At 36.5% G+C, this 20721-nt stretch overlaps 1 protein-coding gene across 4 annotated transcripts in view; it reads left to right on the top strand.

The window, feature by feature from the left end:
• LOC143907445 (venom dipeptidyl peptidase 4) overlaps positions 1-20721 on the top strand; it is a 432526-nt gene that overhangs the window by 357397 nt on the left and 54408 nt on the right. For all 4 annotated transcript variants that reach the window (XM_077424253.1, XM_077424255.1, XM_077424254.1 and 1 more), the window contains exon 6: positions 8277-8476. In XM_077424253.1, the coding sequence (XP_077280379.1) occupies positions 8277-8476 (200 nt within the window). The remainder of the gene's footprint in view (positions 1-8276; positions 8477-20721) is intronic.

Genomic DNA, 20721 nt, shown 5'->3' with positions numbered 1-20721 from the left:
AACTGCAGGAAAATCAATGAGATAATCAATCTTATTTTTTACGCATTAGGCAACAAATGTTTTGATATCTTAAGCTGGTATAGCTTGGAACGTATTTTTCCAACAGTTTCAGTTACCTGCTTTTCCCAGGCCAGACTATTGGTAACACGTACTCCAAGATATTTCACGTCACTTGTGAACTGAACCACCGCCTCATTTATTATGACATTCGGTAAACTGTCAAGCTCAATGGTATTAATGTATCGAGCTGTGCCAAAAATAATAGCCTGTGTCTTACTCGAGTTAAGCAGAAGCCCATTATACATTCTGCCCACCGTACAATTGATTCAATGTCTTCATTCACCTCCAGGACACCACTACACAAGTATCGCGGCTCACAATGTAAGTAAATTTGAAGATCGTCCGCATAAAAGTTGTATTTAAAATGCCGCAAAATGTTTTTCAGATCCGAAATATAGAGGACAAACAAAAGCGGTCCCAGAACAGGACACTGAGGCACTCTAACTCCACCATGCGCCAAGGGAGAGGTAACATCCTCGAACCTATCACAGACAGCTTGGGATCTATCAGTCAAATAAGAATTAATCCAACAGAGTACAGATTCGGAGAAACCCATGTTTCTGAGTTTATTAATAAGGATGTGACGCTGAACTCTGTCGAATGCTTTTAAAAAGCCAAAGAAAATGGAGACAGTGACCTTCCTAGAATCCGCCGCCTGTCTCACTTCATCCAACATCCTTATAATGCATGTCTGCGTTGACGAGTTTTTTTTATATGCAAATTGACATGGATCTAGCAGGTCGTTGTTTTTCAAATATTGTATTATCTGCTCTGATACAATCCTTTCAAGAGCCTTTGAAATTGTTGGCAGGATAGATATAGGCCTGTAGTGCTGTGCCAAGAGAGAGAGAGAGAGAGAGAGAGAGAGAGAGAGAGAGATACACGTGCCCTCCCTCAACGGCAAGCGAATCTCATATATGATTTTGGACTTTACCGTCGCGCTTGAGATCATCGTACTTGCGCAGATCAAACTTCAGTCCGTTTCTGAACCGTGATTCGCAGAGACGCAAAGGCCGCTCGTCATCTTTGTACATAGAGCGGTTGTTTCACGATTTAACCACAGTGGCAACCACCGCAACGAGCAGACATGCACTGCTTCTCGCTTTCAAGCTTGAGATTTATCATTGGCTTTGGGGAAGAGCCAGATTTTAAGATAAAAATTGCGTAAATGAAATAACGTAGGATTATTTCGAGAGTATGTATTTAACTTTGACGTAATTTTAGGCAAAAAAATTTATTGAAAAATGAGGAGGATTATTTATTTAATAAATTTTCAACGTATTTTTCGTTAAAGAACGCGAGATGCGATTGCGAGTGTTGCAGAATAAAATTAAAATGAAGAATAAATTATAAAATAAATTAAAACTGAAATTAAAACACTGATATATTTGCATACATGATCAATAGCAGTAAAATTAATGGTATGTTATATATTTATCTCTCCCATACATTACTTTACGCGTCTTCAGATATTAAAATATACAGACTGTTATCTCAAACGAATGAAACACCAAATCGTCCATTTTACGATAAATTTTACAGACAAATAAAAACGTGTGTATTCTTAGGAAAACGTGGAATATGCCTTTGCCTCTGACGCATACATCGCGCGTATCAGTACGCGCGTTATAATCTTACATTTTACTTTCGTGCGTTTTGACATGAAGAAGCGATTTTTCTCGCGGAGCGTATGCCGCCAGACGCTCCGTTTTTCGGGACGTGAAAAATAACGTCGGGACAGACGATGAAATAAATTTCTTACAAAATTTCGGCTTATATTTACATTTGTATATTTGCGATACGTATCCGTTCATTTGACACAGGAAAATGGACTTGCGCCAGGACTTTACTTCAGACGCAGATAAAACATACCGCTCTGGAACGTTTCCTTTCCGCAATTGTAATATCGTGTCATTGCGTATGTGTGTTCGAAATCTCTCTAGCTGCAGAACGTCGAACGAAATACGATTAGTTTATACGAAAGATAATTATTTTCATCGCTAATATTTCGACGACCGAAGCTTAATTGGAATTATCTGTGATATATATTGATTGAAATATAAAGATTGCTGTTTAGGGATTACTTTTTATTAATATATTGAGTTCGCTGCGCGTATTACATTTTAGAAAATACTTTCCATTATTATTATATATTGTGTTTGTTGCCTGCAAAGCAAACATAATATATTATATATTATATATTATTTAATATAACGCAGCATATAATAAAAAATATAACATTTATTCGCTAATTATAATTTATTTCTCCAGTTGATATCTAAAAAAATAATTCTCTACTTCGTAAAAGTAAACCACGACGTGACTAATTTTAACTGCATTTTGTACCAATGTACTTTTTTTAATTTTAAAAAAGTTGTTTTTAAAATTTTTTTGCAACGCGATTTTACATTTGCGAAAGTAATCTGACGCGATGTTATAAAAAATTCATGTCTCTTATTTCGAGTTATTCTCGGCGAATCCTCAAAAGCAAAGAGCGCCAAATGCGAAGATTTTCTTCCTTTTTTTTTGCGAAAACTGCGCAACACGACAGTTTGTTCACGCGTGGTGGCAATGATGCGGAGAACAGTTGGGGCGGAGCGGGGGGGCAGTCGTTTTTGGCTTTTGGTGTCGCGATAAAAGGCAGATCGAAACGAGAGTACACCGGTACGCCTGGGGGCGAGGGCAAAAGAACGGAGAACGAGAGCGAGAGAAGAAGAGCGACGGGTAAATAAGCCGTGAGAGTTACCTCGCTATATATTCCGCGCTAGGCGATGCGAAGCGAAGCGAGGCGAGGCGAGGCGAGGCGAGGCGAGGCGAGGCCAGGGCCAGGCGAGCCCTGTGTCCCGCCATAAACCCGGTTTGTACGCCGCATGAATACCGGCGCCTTTATTTATGGCTTTTCGGGAAGAAGTTTGCCGCGCGATGAGGACGACGAGCCATCCGAGCCGACGCCGACGACACGGCAGTCAACGTCGCGGCTTACGCTTTTCATCGATTTTCCGCGGCCGGCTGAACGCCGCGCGCCGCGTGCGAACAAAAACGCCGCGGGGTCATTGCGCGAATCCAGCCGGAAAGACTCACCGACTTTTTTTGACGCGAAGCGCGGAGGTAGGAAGCAAATGGCTCGGTGTAACGGCACTCTGATCCTGTTTTTTTAAGAACTCGCTAACATTTGTCTCGAGCCCTAGATCGTTTGTTCCGCTATGGCTCACCGTCTCTAAGAAATACCGAGTAACCTTCACTGCAGTTTTTCAGCGCGCATTTTGAAGTGAGGATTGTTCGTAGCGTAGTTACTAAAATAATTACAATTAATGAGTGAAATAACGGTAATAAATTATACGGTAAAAATGATGTATTAACAGTATTAAATCTGATTGAAAATAATCTTATTAATTTAATGACAATATTAATGAAATTCTTTCTCATTTGAGAATGACATAAGCCACCAGATTTTCGACTTGTGAAGTTTCTGAGCTATGGTGTTTTCTTTAATGTAGCGATGGTTTATAAGGGTAGTAATGGTCTGTAAGTTTTTTACAACATATACCTGCACGTTCTAAAGTATTTTCTCTACAATTTAAATTAGGATAAAGTAACAGGAAATTACATTGCAACATTTTGACGTTTTAAGGGTGGCTTTTGCATGTAGGGGTAGTTTAGAGGGTATAAAAATTGTTGAAATTTTGTTTTTACATATTTGATACTTGCTAACTTCAATCCACCATGATTCGAGTATGTTTAACTCTTGCGAGGCGCCGTTAGAGTTAAAAATGTTAAAACAAGAGCGTAATTTATTAACAAGATTATTTTCACTTATTGTTAGACTAATGTTGTTAATACAACATTAGTTTTTTTAATGTAAAAGATAGAAATATTGATTTTGCGGAGTACTCGTAGATTTCAAGCGATTTTCATGTGCTTACTACTCCCAAACATATACGTGTGGTTACATAATCGTAAACGTGTTTTTTTGTTCTATCTGTAATCTCAGAAGCTGTCACAAAATCAATTTCAGAACGCGATGCATACTTTTGGTTTATATCCGAACGGCTCCCGATTTTAGTGTCTGCAGAGAAGAGGCGCTTTCTCTCTTTCTTCGTCTCGTTTCTCTTCTCGTTCTATCTTTTTTAAACATTTTCTTCCTATTCTCTTTCGAATGTGTATAAGTGTATGTGCATCTGGAAACTGGAAACGTATCTGAGAACATATGCATTTGTGGACACATATATTGCGGCGACGTAAGATGAAACTCGCATGTTTCGCGATATTTTCGAGGTTCTTTTATAGATTGGAATTTCCATGAAAACAAAATTCTCGTAAAAAGTATAAGCAAAGAACGCAGTGAGAATTAACGTAGCGAAAAATCGCTTACAAATATGGTGCTCGTTTAAATTTCAAAATCTCAAAGATCCATAAAGAAGATAAGCCGATTGGTTTGTTCGATTAAACAAAAACTTGTAGCACGTCTTACTTCTTATAGAAGCAATCGACGAGTCAAAAGATCGTGATGTAAACTGGAAGGATAAGTTCGATGTTTCACGAAAAATCATTTCCGCGTAATTATTTAATTGATCTACCAGAGTGCTATGAGATAGCGGTTTAATGACTTCATTCGTTTCCTCCCGATAACGTATTTGCCAATAGTTCGTACGCGAATGGATTCCGATAGTTTTCCGTATGCGGAAACGGACGTTGCAGAGTTGGCAATCTGCCACGCGTATCAGAGTCCAATCTCGATTTTAAAGCTTTTATCCAAAATGGATAAAACTTTTATCCAAAATGACAATGAAAGAGAGAGAGAGAGAGAGAGAGAGAGAGTGATTTTTGATTGATTGATTGTTTAATATGCCCAAACATAAGTTATAAGGCAAAGATGCAATACAGCAAAAGACATTATATGCAACTTAATATTAACTGGAAAAGAAGAGTATAAACATGATAAAAAACATTGCATAAACTTAATGCTTACTTAAAACTAAAATTACTTAAAACTAAATATATGTATAACCTAATAAAACGCTACTTAAAATTAACGGAAACAATATTGCACACCAGTCACTCTGATTCAGACGAAAATAAATACGCGCGAAAAGAAGACACTTAAAGGATGCAAGAGACGATGCCGAAGTAATATTACCAGGAAGAGAATGCCAGAAATAAATAGACGAAAGCTGGAAGGAGTTTCTGTACGTAACTGTTGTATGAGCAAGAATATGAAAAATGTGATTTGAAGAAGTGGCTAATCGTTCGGATCTCCTAAGCGATGAATCGAGAGGTGTAAATAGCTCCCTTAAATACACAGGTGAGAGCATATAAAGTATGCGGTACATCTGACATCCAAGAAAGTAAAGACGTCTGTTTTTGACTGAAAGCCATCCCAGGCGACGTCTGTACGGAGTAACATGCTCATCTCGTCGTAAGTTGTAAATAAATCTGATGCAACAATTCACGAGTCTCTGCAGTTTGAGAGAGAGAGAGAGAGAGAGAGAGAGAGAGAGAGAGAGAGAGAGAGAGAGAGAGAGAGATAACAATGTCGAGCATGTGAGCGGAACACGTACGTCGCGTCGCGTCATTCTCGTTTATTCCCGTCGCATGTCGCGCAGAACATTATTGCTGGATGCGTCTCGAGCATCTTGAAACTGTGCATCTTAATCTGACGTTAAGAGAGTGAAATATCTAACTTTATTCGCGCTTTTACGGCACGTGAGATAACGCGATAAAAGGACTATATTTTCTGTAGATATACACAACCAAAAAGGTCGATTCATAAAATCTACGGCTTTGGTACTCGAGTAAACAAACGGTTAGAGTGTTTCCCGTCGATTTACATTGTCTACATTGTAGGATCCTACAATGATCTTTTTACGACGCACGCGAGGGCAAAAATCAACTTCCCTTAATCGGCTTTTCTCAAGCCGTTTGTAAACAGCGTCTCTACCTAATCGCGAACTAGCTCGGAGAGGTCTTTAGTCTTGGCAGAAATTACCCGATCTAAACTTAATTTACGAGGAAGTCGTAAAATGCCGAAAATGCGGACATTAGGAAAAAAAACATTGAAAATGTCTATTCGACTATATTTTTTTACAGACATTTAAGCACAAAACAAGAAGCGCAAAACAGAATCATAAGATTGAAAGAGAATTAGAAATTATATAAAATTAAATTAAATTAAATGAAGATTACGTAATTAAAAAAGTTATAAACAATGTAAGGGATAAACGTATCTATATGTAGTTCAAAGGAGGGATTTGATAAAATTTTATTACCACAAAATTAATTAGTGTAACTTTATTTATATTGTATGAATAATAAGTCAATTAAATGCACGTGATAACGTGATAAGCGATAATTTATTGCCAGCAGCCCAGCAATAACATACAATTTCATAATAGTTTCTGTCGTGCTGAAAGCATCAATAATGTAGTTTCCTAAACGTAGTGTTACCAATATGCAGAAGCACCGCATATTGGTGGAAACAATAATACGCTACATATCCATTTCGATGTTAATTGCATCTCTGAATTATAATCGTAATTATTCCCCGCGAGTAATTACTTATTTGCCGTTTTATTCGATCGTTCCCTCGCCGGTAATAATCCGCCGCGCTATTGTTTGGATTTCGAACCTTTGACGAAGAATTTGTGGCCCGTATTACGTTTCCCCCCGGCCAAAGCCACCGTGACAATACGGCGCGCGCTATAGTTATGCGGGACTATGTCTCCGGGTTGTCCGGCAGTTCCAAACTAGGAACCCCGCCTAAAATCATACAGAGTTACGGCATTGTTCAACCGGGACACTGTGACATCATTGTTGGTTGCAGCAGATCGGTCACGAACGCTAAGCAATAATAACGCGGACGTGATCCGACAGCTTACATGATCTGTCTCAACTTCATGTACCCGAATTTCGATACCAACCCTATTGTAAGCGTGAATTTATCCGATTGATTGTGAGATCGATGAGCGAGACGAGCTTAGAGGAAATTCGGGTAATTTGAACCAGCCTAAGCCTCTTTTAAGATAATTCAAAACCTACTAAAGATAGCTGAACTTTTTTTTCGCTGAGTTGTAATGCCAAATATTTGTTACAATGTATTCCTAACAAATTTCGTTTATTTATGGTAAGTTTAATATTATAGTTATATAAAATTTTCGAAGATAGATTTTTGTAGGGTAATTTGAACCACTTTATATTAATCTTGCAAAAAATAATTTTTATTGCATTTTAAGACGTATTAATAATAAAATAGTCTTATTACATTAATAATAATAATAATAATATTATATATTTATTATACAAACTATCTCAAAATTATCCGATATCGCTGTCTACTTTTTTATTGTACACAAAGAAATGTATATCACTCATATGATTATACTTGCTAAGTAGACTACACTAAAGTTCTACCTTAGTTTTACATGCAACAAAAAGCGACTGAGAATCTGTAAAGTAGATTGACTGCAAAATAAAAGTTTATACACTAACCTGTAAGCGATACACACCAAATCTTCAATTTTAATTATTAACTTTATGACGTTGCGCTATGCTGCCACTTTGTACGTTAGATTAAGAGGTCAGCAGCTAATAATTCCACTAACTTGATGTTTTTGCATCTCGTATTTCGCGTTTTATATATTTTGTTATTAACTCGCGAATAATTTCGAGAGAAAAGTTTTTGTAAAAGTGTGTGTCGCGGCATTTCGTCCAACAGGCGGTGTATTAGCAAAATTAAAAATACAAAATATATGAGACGTTTAGCCTGTCGTGCTACCTAACATTATTTCGTAACATTTTTCACTTTTAAATTTAAGGCAATAACACGTTACGCGTGTATGTGTGTGTACTCCATCTTTTTGGTTTCTACTACGTTTTCTTCTTTTGTAATTTTGTACAAAACTAGTACTAAAGTAGTAAAAAAAGTACTCTTGCATTTGTAACATTTTTACCGTAACCGCGCACATCCGTCCTTGAAAGCGCAATGTCCTGACTGAGAGATAAACTGATGAACATTTTATTTACAATGGGGAAACGTGAAATAGGAAGCACGAAAAAGCGGGAAAGTTGCGCGCGTCAGTTTCTTCTCCGCAAAAGCGTAAAAATGCCCCGCGAGTGGTCTCTGTCTTGGAAAACGCAGACGCGGCGCGGCGGCGAGAAAATAACTGCGAGAGTTGTTGTTTTCACTGTATTACGAAACACGTTGTTTGTTATGTTTGCAGAACGGAGACGATATTGGCGGCCAACGAGTCGACGCCGTTGCAGCTCGCGACCTGGGCACCGCGCGGCAACGCCCTGATCTACGTTCACCAGAACAATATCTATTACAGACCGGAGGCAGAAGTGGCCAATGACTATCAGATAACCAACACGGGAGTGTTTGGAACTATTTACAATGGAGTACCGGACTGGGTGTATGAAGGTAAATAGTCTAATCGAAATGTATTCCATATTTGTTCTTTATTAGAATTGTCCCTCCGTCTGTAAACGTGGATCTACGGCGTCCAAAATAATATTTGCTTGTAACTGTAAAACTTGCAAGCCTGTCAGAAAATATTAAATAAGTGATGTTTATCAAAATGACTATGAAATCAGCGACTACAATGTGGGCAGATGTTTTGTGAATTTTTTTCATATTCTTTAAAATACTTTGAGGTAGAAAAAAATAGCGTCAAAGGTGACAGATCCACGTTTATACTCATCCGAGAGTGCAAAATAAGCTTTACAGACGAAGGGTTATTAACAAGACTTTTTTCTGACAAATTTTCTGCGTGGAAAACGCTTTTTAAAAGCATGGCGATCTAGTATTTTCAAATACTTTTTTTTTGCATTAAAATACGTCTCTTTTTAATTGTTCAACTCGAAAGTAATTCGTGAATGAAACAGAATAAAAAAGATAACAAGAATAAATTAAGTTAAAGATACGAGGCTATCTAACAAGCGTAAATCTTGTGTAAAGCCGATATATCGCGCTATGCATTTTTAGCGATCAAACTGCACAAAAGAGCGTTTCAATTCATTGCGTCCGCACCCGCACGCGTATATGGCAACAATTCAACGAGTCACGCAATATTTTTCATTTATCCCTTTGAGGGATCTGTTACTATAAAACGTATACAACAACCCCCCCGTTTAACGTAAAAATATTTTATTTATTTTTTATAAAACATTTGTTTTTAAAGCGGAGCTGGCAACGCGACACGCTGCAGGAATACAGCATACAGCGATGCAGCAATGTATACGAGGCGTTGAATAATTCGACGGATATTGTCCACTCTGTAATTTCGTTTAACTTAAATACGTGAGATTAGATATAAACGCCTGTTGTGTTGCTGCTTATGCCGCTCTTCTCGTGCTAAGTAATAAGAAACTATTATAGCTTTATGCTAATGGCTAATTAGAAATGCAAATTGATACGGTTTTTACCGGGAGGAAGAAAATATTTGTAGTTGAATGCTACGCACGTGCCACCTCCCCTTTATTGCTCTCTGTCACGTCTAACTCACTGAAAATTAATATATACATATATATTCTAAAAAAATTTCTATGGAATCACATATACGAGAAATTAATCTATCTGTCGTGTCATAGGATTGTAAAATTAAATATATCGTTTTTATTATAACCGGATCCGAAGTTAAATTGTTACAAATATTGCGAACTCTTAAAATATTATTCACTAATCGGATTTGCAAGTTTTTGCTTCGTGCGAAACGGTAATACAGGACGACGCGAAAGAAAGGCGCCGTATATTCAGCGTTGTAATTCGCGTAGCTCCTGGGGATGTTTGCCCGCGTTTGCACATTGCTGAATCTTCATCAACCATGCTTTTTTTTCCAACCCTTGTCCCTTTAGACGTCGCACCTCGTTTTATCGCGCGGCGACAACCGGTGAATCAATGGATGAAGGGGCGTAAAAATTCATCAGCGTCAATCGAGAAAGTAAGGACAATGCGAGAGAGTTTGATGGTTACGGTCTCACTTCCAGTATATAGATTTAGTTTCTATATCCTGTAAGTGACGCCCGTCACGATGAATATGTATGCCATAGCGGTAATAAATTCGGCATCGATTCCACGCGTGGAAACATGCAGGAAGAGAAAGAGAGAGAAAAATAAAGGATATGGAAATACAGTTTTGTTTCAATGGTTTGAAGATACCCGTAGCTAATTTGATTGAAATTTCAAACACCATTATTATTCCACGTAAAATATATCTACGTCCGTATAGGCGCTTTAAAAACCAAAATAATTTCGCATTGTCTCGATGTTAAAAAATTTTTATTAATTAAATAGCCCATTCTTGAAGTCGTACATTGCGATAAACGGGTGAAATCGACTTTGTCGTCGAATGTCAACAACAATTATAATCAACGATGGTGCATGAATGACGGTTATTATTGTTCGCGATTGTTATTGCCAACTTTCCCGACAGAGCCGCATAAAAACGCTCGCGTCTGTGAAAAACAGCGCTTAGCATCGCGAAATCGGGAATAACGAGTGGATCAACGGGGCGCGCGTCCATATTTAAAGGGATAAACGCGGTAAATTGACCGGATAACGCCTGTGCTATTGGCAGCTGGGCCGTGCCAGCTGCCGCCGCGCCGTTGAAAAGCTGCGACGGAAAAAGTCGGGGGGATGATTTAAAATGCAGGATCGCGCGACGCGCTTTCACTGCATGTGTATTCGACCGATTATCTTCGACGAGGTCGACGACGGTGTCGTCCACGTCATTCTGAACGCCTGACCAATGCGAGAGATCCATATCTCTCCTGGCGCGGGGGTCATATTTATTCGCGCGTTTTCGCGTTACAATCATTGCGTCGACGAAATGTCGGAAATTTTTCAATTAACGACGTTGGATTTTCAGCGCGCGTTGATCGACAGCGCAACAATCCCGTTCCCAATTTTTTTTTACGGTACTTTTCTTTTCTTCCTCTCTTGTTTATTTTATATTTTTACATTGCAGGATTTTTTAGAGAAATAAAATGTGGTAAAACATTTGGAGGCGTAAATCTGAGTATTCAAATAGCGCAGGTCGTGATCACTCAAAATTATAATATAGATTGTAAATAAGCGGGCGAAAAAGGATTGGAGGTTTATCCATGATGGTTTCTCTCGAGATCCTAGCATCCAGTTTTGCGGAATTGCAATTTTGCGCAATTTAAAGTCTTCATCATTACGCGATCTTTCGCACAATCGATCGGCGACTAGGCCGAATAATTAAATCGCGCCGCCATCCCGCGTCCTGTGATTGATCTCTCTGCACGTCCCAGTGGGTTAGATGATAGAAATTGTTTACGCATCTCTGTTGTTGATTTATTGCGAAAGTTGCGGATGAATTGATGCGCGCGTCGACGCGACGCTCGGCCCGCGTTTTGTTTTCCCTGCCGGAAGTGGCGCCGCAAATGTGCGAGATCGCGGTGGATTCTACAGGAAACTGATAACTTCGTGATGTATCTGCATGCAGATGCGATATCAAGGGGAACGAAACAACCACCGATCGTCCATTTTCAGAGCGTATACAGAAATCCTGGTGATCGCCAGGTATGTATATGTATGTACCTGGTACACCGAGGTCAATAATGAGGACGCAACGGGAGCTGCGTCGTGTCGCGCGTTTATTTTAATCCACACGCATTTTAAAACGGTACAAATGAGGATATTCGTTGAATCAAGATATAATGAACCGCGTAAATTTTAATGAACAAGACCGACAGCGTTATGTATTTTCAGGAAAATTTCGCTCCACAATGCTCATCTTTATATCATATATGTTACTGACTAATGATTCGTCCACTAATTTGCAATTAAAATATACTGAAATAACTGCTGTTTCATCTAAAAATAGAACAAGATGGGTATTACGATAATTAAAGATGTAATAACTTATCGAATTTAGAAAGTTATTTAATTATATAAGAGATATGGTGAAACTCTTAGAAAAAGGAATCCAACCTTTAGAGCGACGGTTAAAATCTTTTGATTGTTACTCGACAGTGTTGATCGCAACATGCATACATATAACAAGGTTATTGATGGAGTTGAATTTCCTGTTCTAGAGTTTTACCAGAAATCAAATATTTAATGATTAATTGATTAAACCATATGATAACAAAAAGACATTGTTGGTTAAATTAAATTTATTTATTTATTAAAATGCATACTTTTCAACCAGTTTGCGTATCTATCCTCGAAGTTCTCATTTGCGAGGAAGAAATGAAGAGAGAGCGCAGATCTGGAAAGATAAACAGTTTGAAATTTACGTGTTGCCGCGCATAACGTTTCCTTTCTCCAATAACGTAAACTTAAGCCTAACAGCATCAGATTTACGTTTCATGCATTCACAAAAGGATATCCAAATTGCGCCGACGAATGCCTCAACAGAAAATTTCACTATTCACGAACCTGGGCTGGGCAGCTCGCCGCTCGTCTCGTCAAGCAGTGAAAAGGTGCAAAAAATGGTTGGCTGACGCCCGAATTTTTTTTTTTTTTTTTTTTTTAATATTTTTTATTTTATAAAGCAAGACAAAAAGCGTAGAATGTTGTTTCCAATTTTATGAACCTTTTGATATTTATATATCTTTTTCTAAAGTTTTGTTTGATGGATATTTTTAGGTTTCGCTAACGGTATTATATTTATTCGCGGTTTTTATAAAGCACATTCGGATTTATATGACGCGTGTAATGTAATATCACGCCGATATTACAATATATAAGAGTCGATCGTTCAAATGAAACCCTGCGATTGATTCTTCTCGTAATCAAAGATACTTTACTTTTGAAACTAATTAGAGATCGAGGGTAATATATAGTTTCCAAAGAAACGACAGGGTACAAAATCTGAAACTTTATATTTTTGCGGTACAAATTATCCCGAACCGACTGTACGATAGCGATTCTGCTGATAAGAAATTGTACTTTACTCTTGAATTGAATAGGGCTGAGGGTTGTTTAAAGGAGAATAGAGATTAAATATACATTAAGTTTTTTTAGGTAGTATAAATTAGTATAAATTCAGTCTTTTGTATTTCTGCCCTTGGGTTTCTCTTCTTTCTTTTCTTTATTGTGGTTCTTTTAGCTTAATATGAAGGTAGCAGCCACAGTATATTGTTTTAAATGACACATTACAAAATTATTATTAGTTGTATAAAGTACAAAATGATTATTAAATAATTCATCCGGCCATCTTGACTATCCTGGCCATTTGACCCGCCAGCCGGCCGGCTAATTCCCACCGTTTCTTTAGAAATTACTCTCTATCAGTCTCAAGAGTAAAGCAGCCTTCGTCACGAGCACGAGCAGATTAAACATCCACCATTTTGCATGGAGGTGTCGTAACGACTTAAAACTAGTCAAGTTTTGTTTGTTTCCAAAAGACCTTTCGAATAAGCCCCTACTTGTGATCGCTAGTGCCATTTAAAATTTTCAACCCTTATCCCAACTTCGAACATCTGGGATGATCAGCACCTATGCCGAAAGGTAAGGTAAATGTCCCAGTGGCCAGACGTTTAAGCATAATTTGTCACAAATAATACAATTTATATAATATTAGAAAAATCTTTAATATAAATAATTTGTATTTATTCGAAAACTTAAGATTCTCTTAAACAGGGAAAAATTATTTCAATTCACATATATCAATTATTAATTAAATATTTACATAAGTAATGGAGCATCAATGTACCGGACAGCTGAAATAGGTTATGGCCTAGTATCCGGAGCATAACTTGTCCCAGTGTCCGACCAATTAGAAAATTAGCATGTTGATGAAAAATATTGTTATAAATAGATATTTAATGACAAAAAACAGTTCTAAATTGATGTTTATATATTTAATGATATTTTATTCTCGTCAATTGCATGATATATGACATTTAACTTACAATAGTTAAATAAAGTTCTTAACTGCAGTAAACAGGCAGATAAAAAACCGAATAATTAAGCAAAATAATATAATTAGTTAAAGTTTAATTGTTCCTTCGTCACCGAAAAGCCTCTTTCACTGACATAAAAAATCCAGTAAAGCTTAAATGAGATAATAAAAAATAAATTTTGACTTTGATTATAGTAACAATAGCTATTATGATTTAATAATTAACTTATTTCAAATTTTCACATTTGTAAATAAAAATAAATTGTCGATGAGTACTCTCTAAATCTGAATCAGTGAAAAGTAACCAAGTGGCATATTTTAGACAGTTTAGACTGATATCAGTGAATAGTCACTGATGCGTTCAATGACCATTCACTGATATCAGTGTAAAGTATGTTATTTCAGGGACTTTTCACTGATTCAGATTTACAGGGTAGTTTTAAAAGGCTCACATGCAATTAAATGCCTTTAAAAATATGTAATTATTACACTTACCGTTCAAATCTATTGATTACAACAGGCGACACTGAATGACACTAACCTTTGATTTTTTGACAAGTTGCGTTCGCACATGCGTCCGGCGATTGGGACCACTAATACTTTTAATGTACCAGTATCCGGACACTTAAAAATATCGTTTTATATAATTGTTATTTTTAGGATGAATTTCGTCAAAACGAGTTTCTAACTAATTTTTAAAATTAGATAATTGATTAATTATTTACATTATAATTAAATATTCAATTTTTATACTATTAGCTACATGCTTACGCTTAATGAATCTGTTAACGATTGGCCATCATTTTGACAAACAACAGACACGTGCTCTATTTAATCAATTTTTTTAAATACAAAAATGTTTAATTAGGTTTACTTCTTTTTCCCCAATTAATTGTTAAATATTAAAGTTTTTTTACAATAATTATTATTTTTATTTTTAATTGTTCAAATAAATAGTAAGTATTTTTCTCCAATGTAGTCGGACACTGGGACGTTTACTTGTTATTTCTTTTTAAAATATTGGAATACGTGTTTTAGCGTTTTTCGATATTTTTGCTTTTTTTTTTAAGTTATTTCCGGATTTTTACGTTTTTGGTAAAACCTGTATAAAGATTTAGGCGGATGTCCATCTCCAGTGACTATTCACGACGCAGCAACCCAAGTCTATGTTTAATTTCAACGACCTTATACTACGGGTGAGCCACGTAATTAGGACGGATTATATTTCGAGTTTGGTTAGTGATACAAAAAAAGTTGAATGGTATAGGAAGGTCTACTTTCCTACGAGTTTACTTTTTTCATAAATGCAACGATGTACCTAAAAAATGCAAGTGCACTTTTTTAAAAATGGAATTACATATTTTTTAAATAATCGGTTTCTCAGAACAGCCTGCATAAAAAAGTATTAGGATACAGTGTTAAAAAATCAAAAATTTGTGAGTATACACTGAACTGTAAAAAGATACATTTAAAAAAATTAAGAGGTATATTTTATGATGAATTTTTCTCTCGTAATAAAAGACGGTGATACCATTCTTTACACATAATCATGTTTAATACGACTAATTCGCGGGTGTCATCTGGCATATACGCTGTTGTTTAAATATTTCATCGACATCTTTGAGTATTTGTGTCGTAATGTCCCGGAAATGCTATCGGACGTCCATGTTTGGAATGCGTTTGAATGCACCGTACGTGTACGTAACGTGAGCTAATGACAAACTGCCGACTACGTTATCGGGCGTTAAATCCATTACGAATGGCAATGATTAATTAATATGTGAATGACAATTAATTAGTGAATCGTCCACATGTCGCATATATTAAAGGTCGCGTATAAGAGCTTCTTGAACGAAAAGAGAGAACTGCATCGAAAAAATATTTTTTATAGATTGAATAATTATTTTATGTAAGAATATTAAATGAAATAGAAGGTTGAAAAATACCAGGAATGTTTAATTTAAAAAATTTAAAGTGTTAATGGGTTTTTTAATAACAATTTATTTATCGGTAAAAAAAATAATCGGGCGATTTAATAATACTGATTTAATAACACTAAACATAATTGTTGCGAGAAATCGATTCGCAATAACCGCAGGCGACGCGATATCGAAATCGTTTCATCTTGTGTATGACCGCGCGCACCGTCGTTCGCGATTTTACACAGTCGAACAACTGCGAAAGAGTCATCGATAAAGTGTGTCAAACCGTCGCTCGAGGCACGCCAAGAACTTCTCAACAGCCTGTATTTTGTTCCTGTCAGTAGAATCGTGGCCTTCGCTGATGACATATGTATATTTTAGCTTTTACGGTAGCTTCGGAATTTTCTTAACTAGTACTGTGGTAAATAGACTGGTTTACGCGCGTTGAAGATTTTCAGTCGGACGCAAAAATTGATTGGACGAGAGAATTCACCACGAGATCGACGCGTCATGAGAAATCAAGGTTGTTTCTCTCTCGAAAACGATGTCTTCTGATACATGTAAAATCAAAGAGAATAGTGGAAACCATTCCATTAATACATAATAATTTCTTAATTTTTAGAGGATTTCTTAATCTTTAGAGGATGAACAGGTTTTTTCATGATTTTTTATGATTTTTATTTATAACTTTCATATATGTGTTAGTGTTATACTACGAAAAATAAGCGACCCACGTGGAGCCTATAATACACTGTTAAATGTTAAAAAATAAAATTTAAACCAATACTTTGAGTTAGATAACATTTTGTTATTTTTAACTATACCATGTGCGTCAAAATTTATTATTTTAAAACAAAATAGTATATTATTTTAACTTTATTGGTTTAGTCAAATTAACATTGTTTTAGTTAAATTAACTATATGTATTGAGTAGGAGCAGTGACGAACTTATAGGAATGGTTAAAAATTAATCAAATTGAGTATAATTTGACCCTATACGAATTTAACAGTGTAACAATAAGCTTCCCATCTGGTACGTTAACAAAGATGGATAAATTGCATAAAATATAATTGCACGTTTCAAATAAATTGTTATTTATATTTATATTTAGTTTTGAATGAGAAATATAGAAATACTTTTCGCAAAATCTCGTTATAAAAATATATTTTAAAACTCATAAAAAATGCAAACAAATTCATAAGGACTGTGTGGACAAAAAAATTTTATTTACGAGTAAAGTTAGAGTAAGAAAGTAGTAAAGGTAGAGGGGACATAATATCTAAAGGTTTCACAAAAGAGTTCTAAGAAGATAGGAGTAATTCAATTTTCGGAAATCGACTTTAATTCTCAGAATTGGCCCATTTTCATTTGTATCTTAGATTATATATATGATAATATTTAACGCGTAAACACAAGTTTGAAGCCTACAACCTACAACTAAGCTTTCTGTCCTCTAAAGGTTAACAATAATAATAATATTTATTGTTGTGAAATTACGAAGAATTTAATTTATTTTTTAATTGGAGCACGGGAGAATTAATTTTACTATATTAATAATGATTATTATTTAAATTTATTTAGATAAGAAGAAAGTAGCGCATATATATGTAATAATTAAATTAAATATTAATTACTAGTATATGTTAATATTAAAATATAATCTAATTTAATATGCATATTAAATTAACGTTATTTAGTAATTTCTCATTCGTGTGGAAATTCCACGTATTCAAACGTGAATGTGATAAAGTATCCACATTGACGTAACACATCGCGTGGAAGGGTTATTCATGTTACGCGGCAGATACTGATGAAGACGCCGTATCTTATGGTTATGATGATACCACAGTAAATTACGCGGCAAACGAGTAAAACCCGTATTATACGGGAAATTTGTGGAAGGTAAACCATGTGTCAAGCGCATTCCGTGCTGGATTAATTATTAAAGACGTTTTGCTGAAGTACAACGATCCAGTCTACTTCACCACCGCGCCACTCGATCAATTACAACGCTCGTCTTATTGCATTGTAAATAGAATTAATTAATTAGCGCAATTCTCTAGTGACTTTATTGGTAATGTGTGTTTTCCAAAAAATATTTCATTAATAACCCAGTAGACAAAAATTATTAATAGAATGTTATTGCAGCGATATTCAATAGTATATATATGTATAACATTTTATAATATGTAGTTTCTAATGTTGTATCAACATATTATTACAAATAACTTCAGTGAGTCAATATCCTTCTAAAACAATTTTGCATTCGAATTACATTATTTGATAAAATGTCTTTGAAACATTTTAAAAATATTAAGCAAAAATGTTCAAAAGATAACACATAAAATCAACATTTCAAGATGTTGATTTATAATATTCTTTGTTTTGTGGGAAGATAAAGAAAGGATAACTGATGATATAGGGTATTATTTGTAAAAGATATTTCGCGTTTATTTCGTGTCGCAATCTTTTTGGTCGGGCTTTACTGTCCTATCATTCCCTTCCATTGAGAAACAAACACGACGTGCAAATATCACGGTATTTTATTAAACACAAAAATACGTTTCTGTACCAGTAATTTCCTCGTTTTCTCTCGCGCTTATTGAGAGAAAGAGAGAGAGAGAGAGAGAGAGAGAGAGAGAGAGAGAGAGAGAGAGAGAGAGAGAGAGAGAGAGAGAGAGAGAGAGAAAGAGAGAGAGAGATCTGCTGGCGGGCGATAGACCTGACGCTGATACATCTTGTGTAAAATGGAAATCCGCCGTTTTCCACTTCTTTCAACAATGGCAGATGTGACATTAATAGAGCGACGGGGATTCAGAGAGAAAATCCTTTTCTCTAAATCCCGGCTGGCTAATGGTACCGTCCCCTTCACAGGATCCCGATTTCTGATCGGATTCTGAAATGTTTTCTCCCCCATCCCGGCCGTCGTCCCTCTTCCCCTCCCTCCTCCCACCCCTCGAGTACCGCGCGTGTATGTAGATTCTACCCGTGCCGTGGATGGAAATGTCGCCGCGCACAGGAATTTATATTTTATGCACGAAATATGCGTTACTGTTGCAAAATCGTAAACACGACAGCGAAGGAGCGTAAGGAGTGATTTTTACGTTCTTCCTGCTCCGTCGCGCCGTTCTGAGAGCGCGCTATCTCGTTTCCTCCCGCGACATGTTTGACAATCACGACGGGAATATCTCCCGGAGAAAGGTTTGGATTCATCTCGTCCCGTTTTCGAAAGAATTTATTTAACCTATGTCATCCGCGCACGATGCACCTGCACCGGGTGTGTTGCGTCACGTATATCGTGTAAAAATTTTTTTTTCCAGTGATAAAACAGCGACTGAAAGCAATTTGTTTTATAATATTTGTTTGCATGTTTGTATAAAACTTGTTTGTAAACATTTCGCGTTGGATATTTGCAGGCTCTTGCGCTGCTTCTCCCATTTAATAATTTTGATATCTATAATTTTTACATCGCGCAGTTTATCCTGTTACGTATACAGAGTGAGGAATATCTCGAAAACAAGACACTTTAGAAAAAAAAGTTTTATACATAAGTTGTAGGGCTTTAACAAATGCATCAAATGGTGGTACTTATTTGACCTTGAGCGTAAATATAGAGGAGCTTTCAAGGTTAACTTTAAAATTTTAAATGAAAACTTCCACTTTTTATTTAATATTCTTGTAGCTGACATCGAGAGCTTTTTAAAATACTATCAATAAACTTCTTTTGGTTGAGTATTTTTTGAGATATGAGTTGACAAAGTTCAAGTACCGCCGGGATTAGCATTAGCCAAAGTGTATACACACACACACACACACACACACACACACACATCGCACACACACACAATAAGGTGTAAATCCGTTCGTGCAGCCTCCACGCGGTACACCTTGTCAATATCTCAAAAAGTACTCAACCGAAAGAAGTTTATTGATAGTGTTTTAAAAAGCTCTCGATGTCAGCTACAAGAATATTAAATAAAAAAACTGGGGGTTTTCTTCCAAAATTTTAAAGTTGACCTTAAAAGCTCCTCTATACTTACGCTCAAGATCAAATAAGTACCACCATTTGATGCATTTGTTAAAGCCCTACAACTTATGTATAAAATATTTTTTCTTAAAATGTCTTGTTTTTGAGATATTTAACCGGTTCCAGACTTTTTCCTTACCCGGTATACATACGTATCAAATATTTATAGATTAGAGGAAGATAAAGTGTTCCGTTCTTTTTTCTCATTTTTCAAAATAATATTTGTAAGGCGTGACATTTGCGCAAACCTGTGTGTTTATTGGCTATGATCACTATTGGCAAACCAATATGCAGCGAACAGACGGATATTGAGGAATCTAAATGTGACCGAGTGCATTTTTATTTAATTCTTTTGCCATTCACGATCTCACCCTCATAAAATAAAATGGTGAAAATCGCCTATCGGGAGAATTACTCGAGCTTACATGCGTCGCATCAACGTCGCCGCGCGGCTCAATAAAATCGCACGGGAGAAGCCGTAAAAAGTTTATTCCCCGAATAAATACTGGCGGACGTGAGTAATTGGCCGGCTGGCCAAACCGGATCTATCAGTCGCTCGACAAAACTTTGGTGCGCGCGCGCAACGCCGCGTTTTTCTTCGCGTGCCATTCAGATCCAGCCCGTCTTTATCCCCCGGTCCCGTCGTCGTATAGTCTTCGATACACACACACACATACGTATACGTAGCACGGTATATAGACACATACCCATACACACGTACCCGTCCATCCGGAATTTCACCCTCGGGATATTTTTCTCCCTCGTCACGTCCAGCAAGCTGCGCAACGCAGCGTCGCGTCTTTGTGCAGTTTTCCTTTCTCGCCGTGGCGTTTCTTCTTTTCT

Source organism: Temnothorax americanus, unplaced genomic scaffold (genome assembly GCF_048541705.1).
Source record: "Temnothorax americanus isolate GAGA-0224 unplaced genomic scaffold, ASM4854170v1 Scaffold80, whole genome shotgun sequence".
Taxonomy (NCBI): domain Eukaryota; kingdom Metazoa; phylum Arthropoda; class Insecta; order Hymenoptera; family Formicidae; genus Temnothorax; species Temnothorax americanus.
Note: the sequence above shows the minus strand (reverse complement) of the source record. Positions and strands in the feature narration are given on the sequence as shown.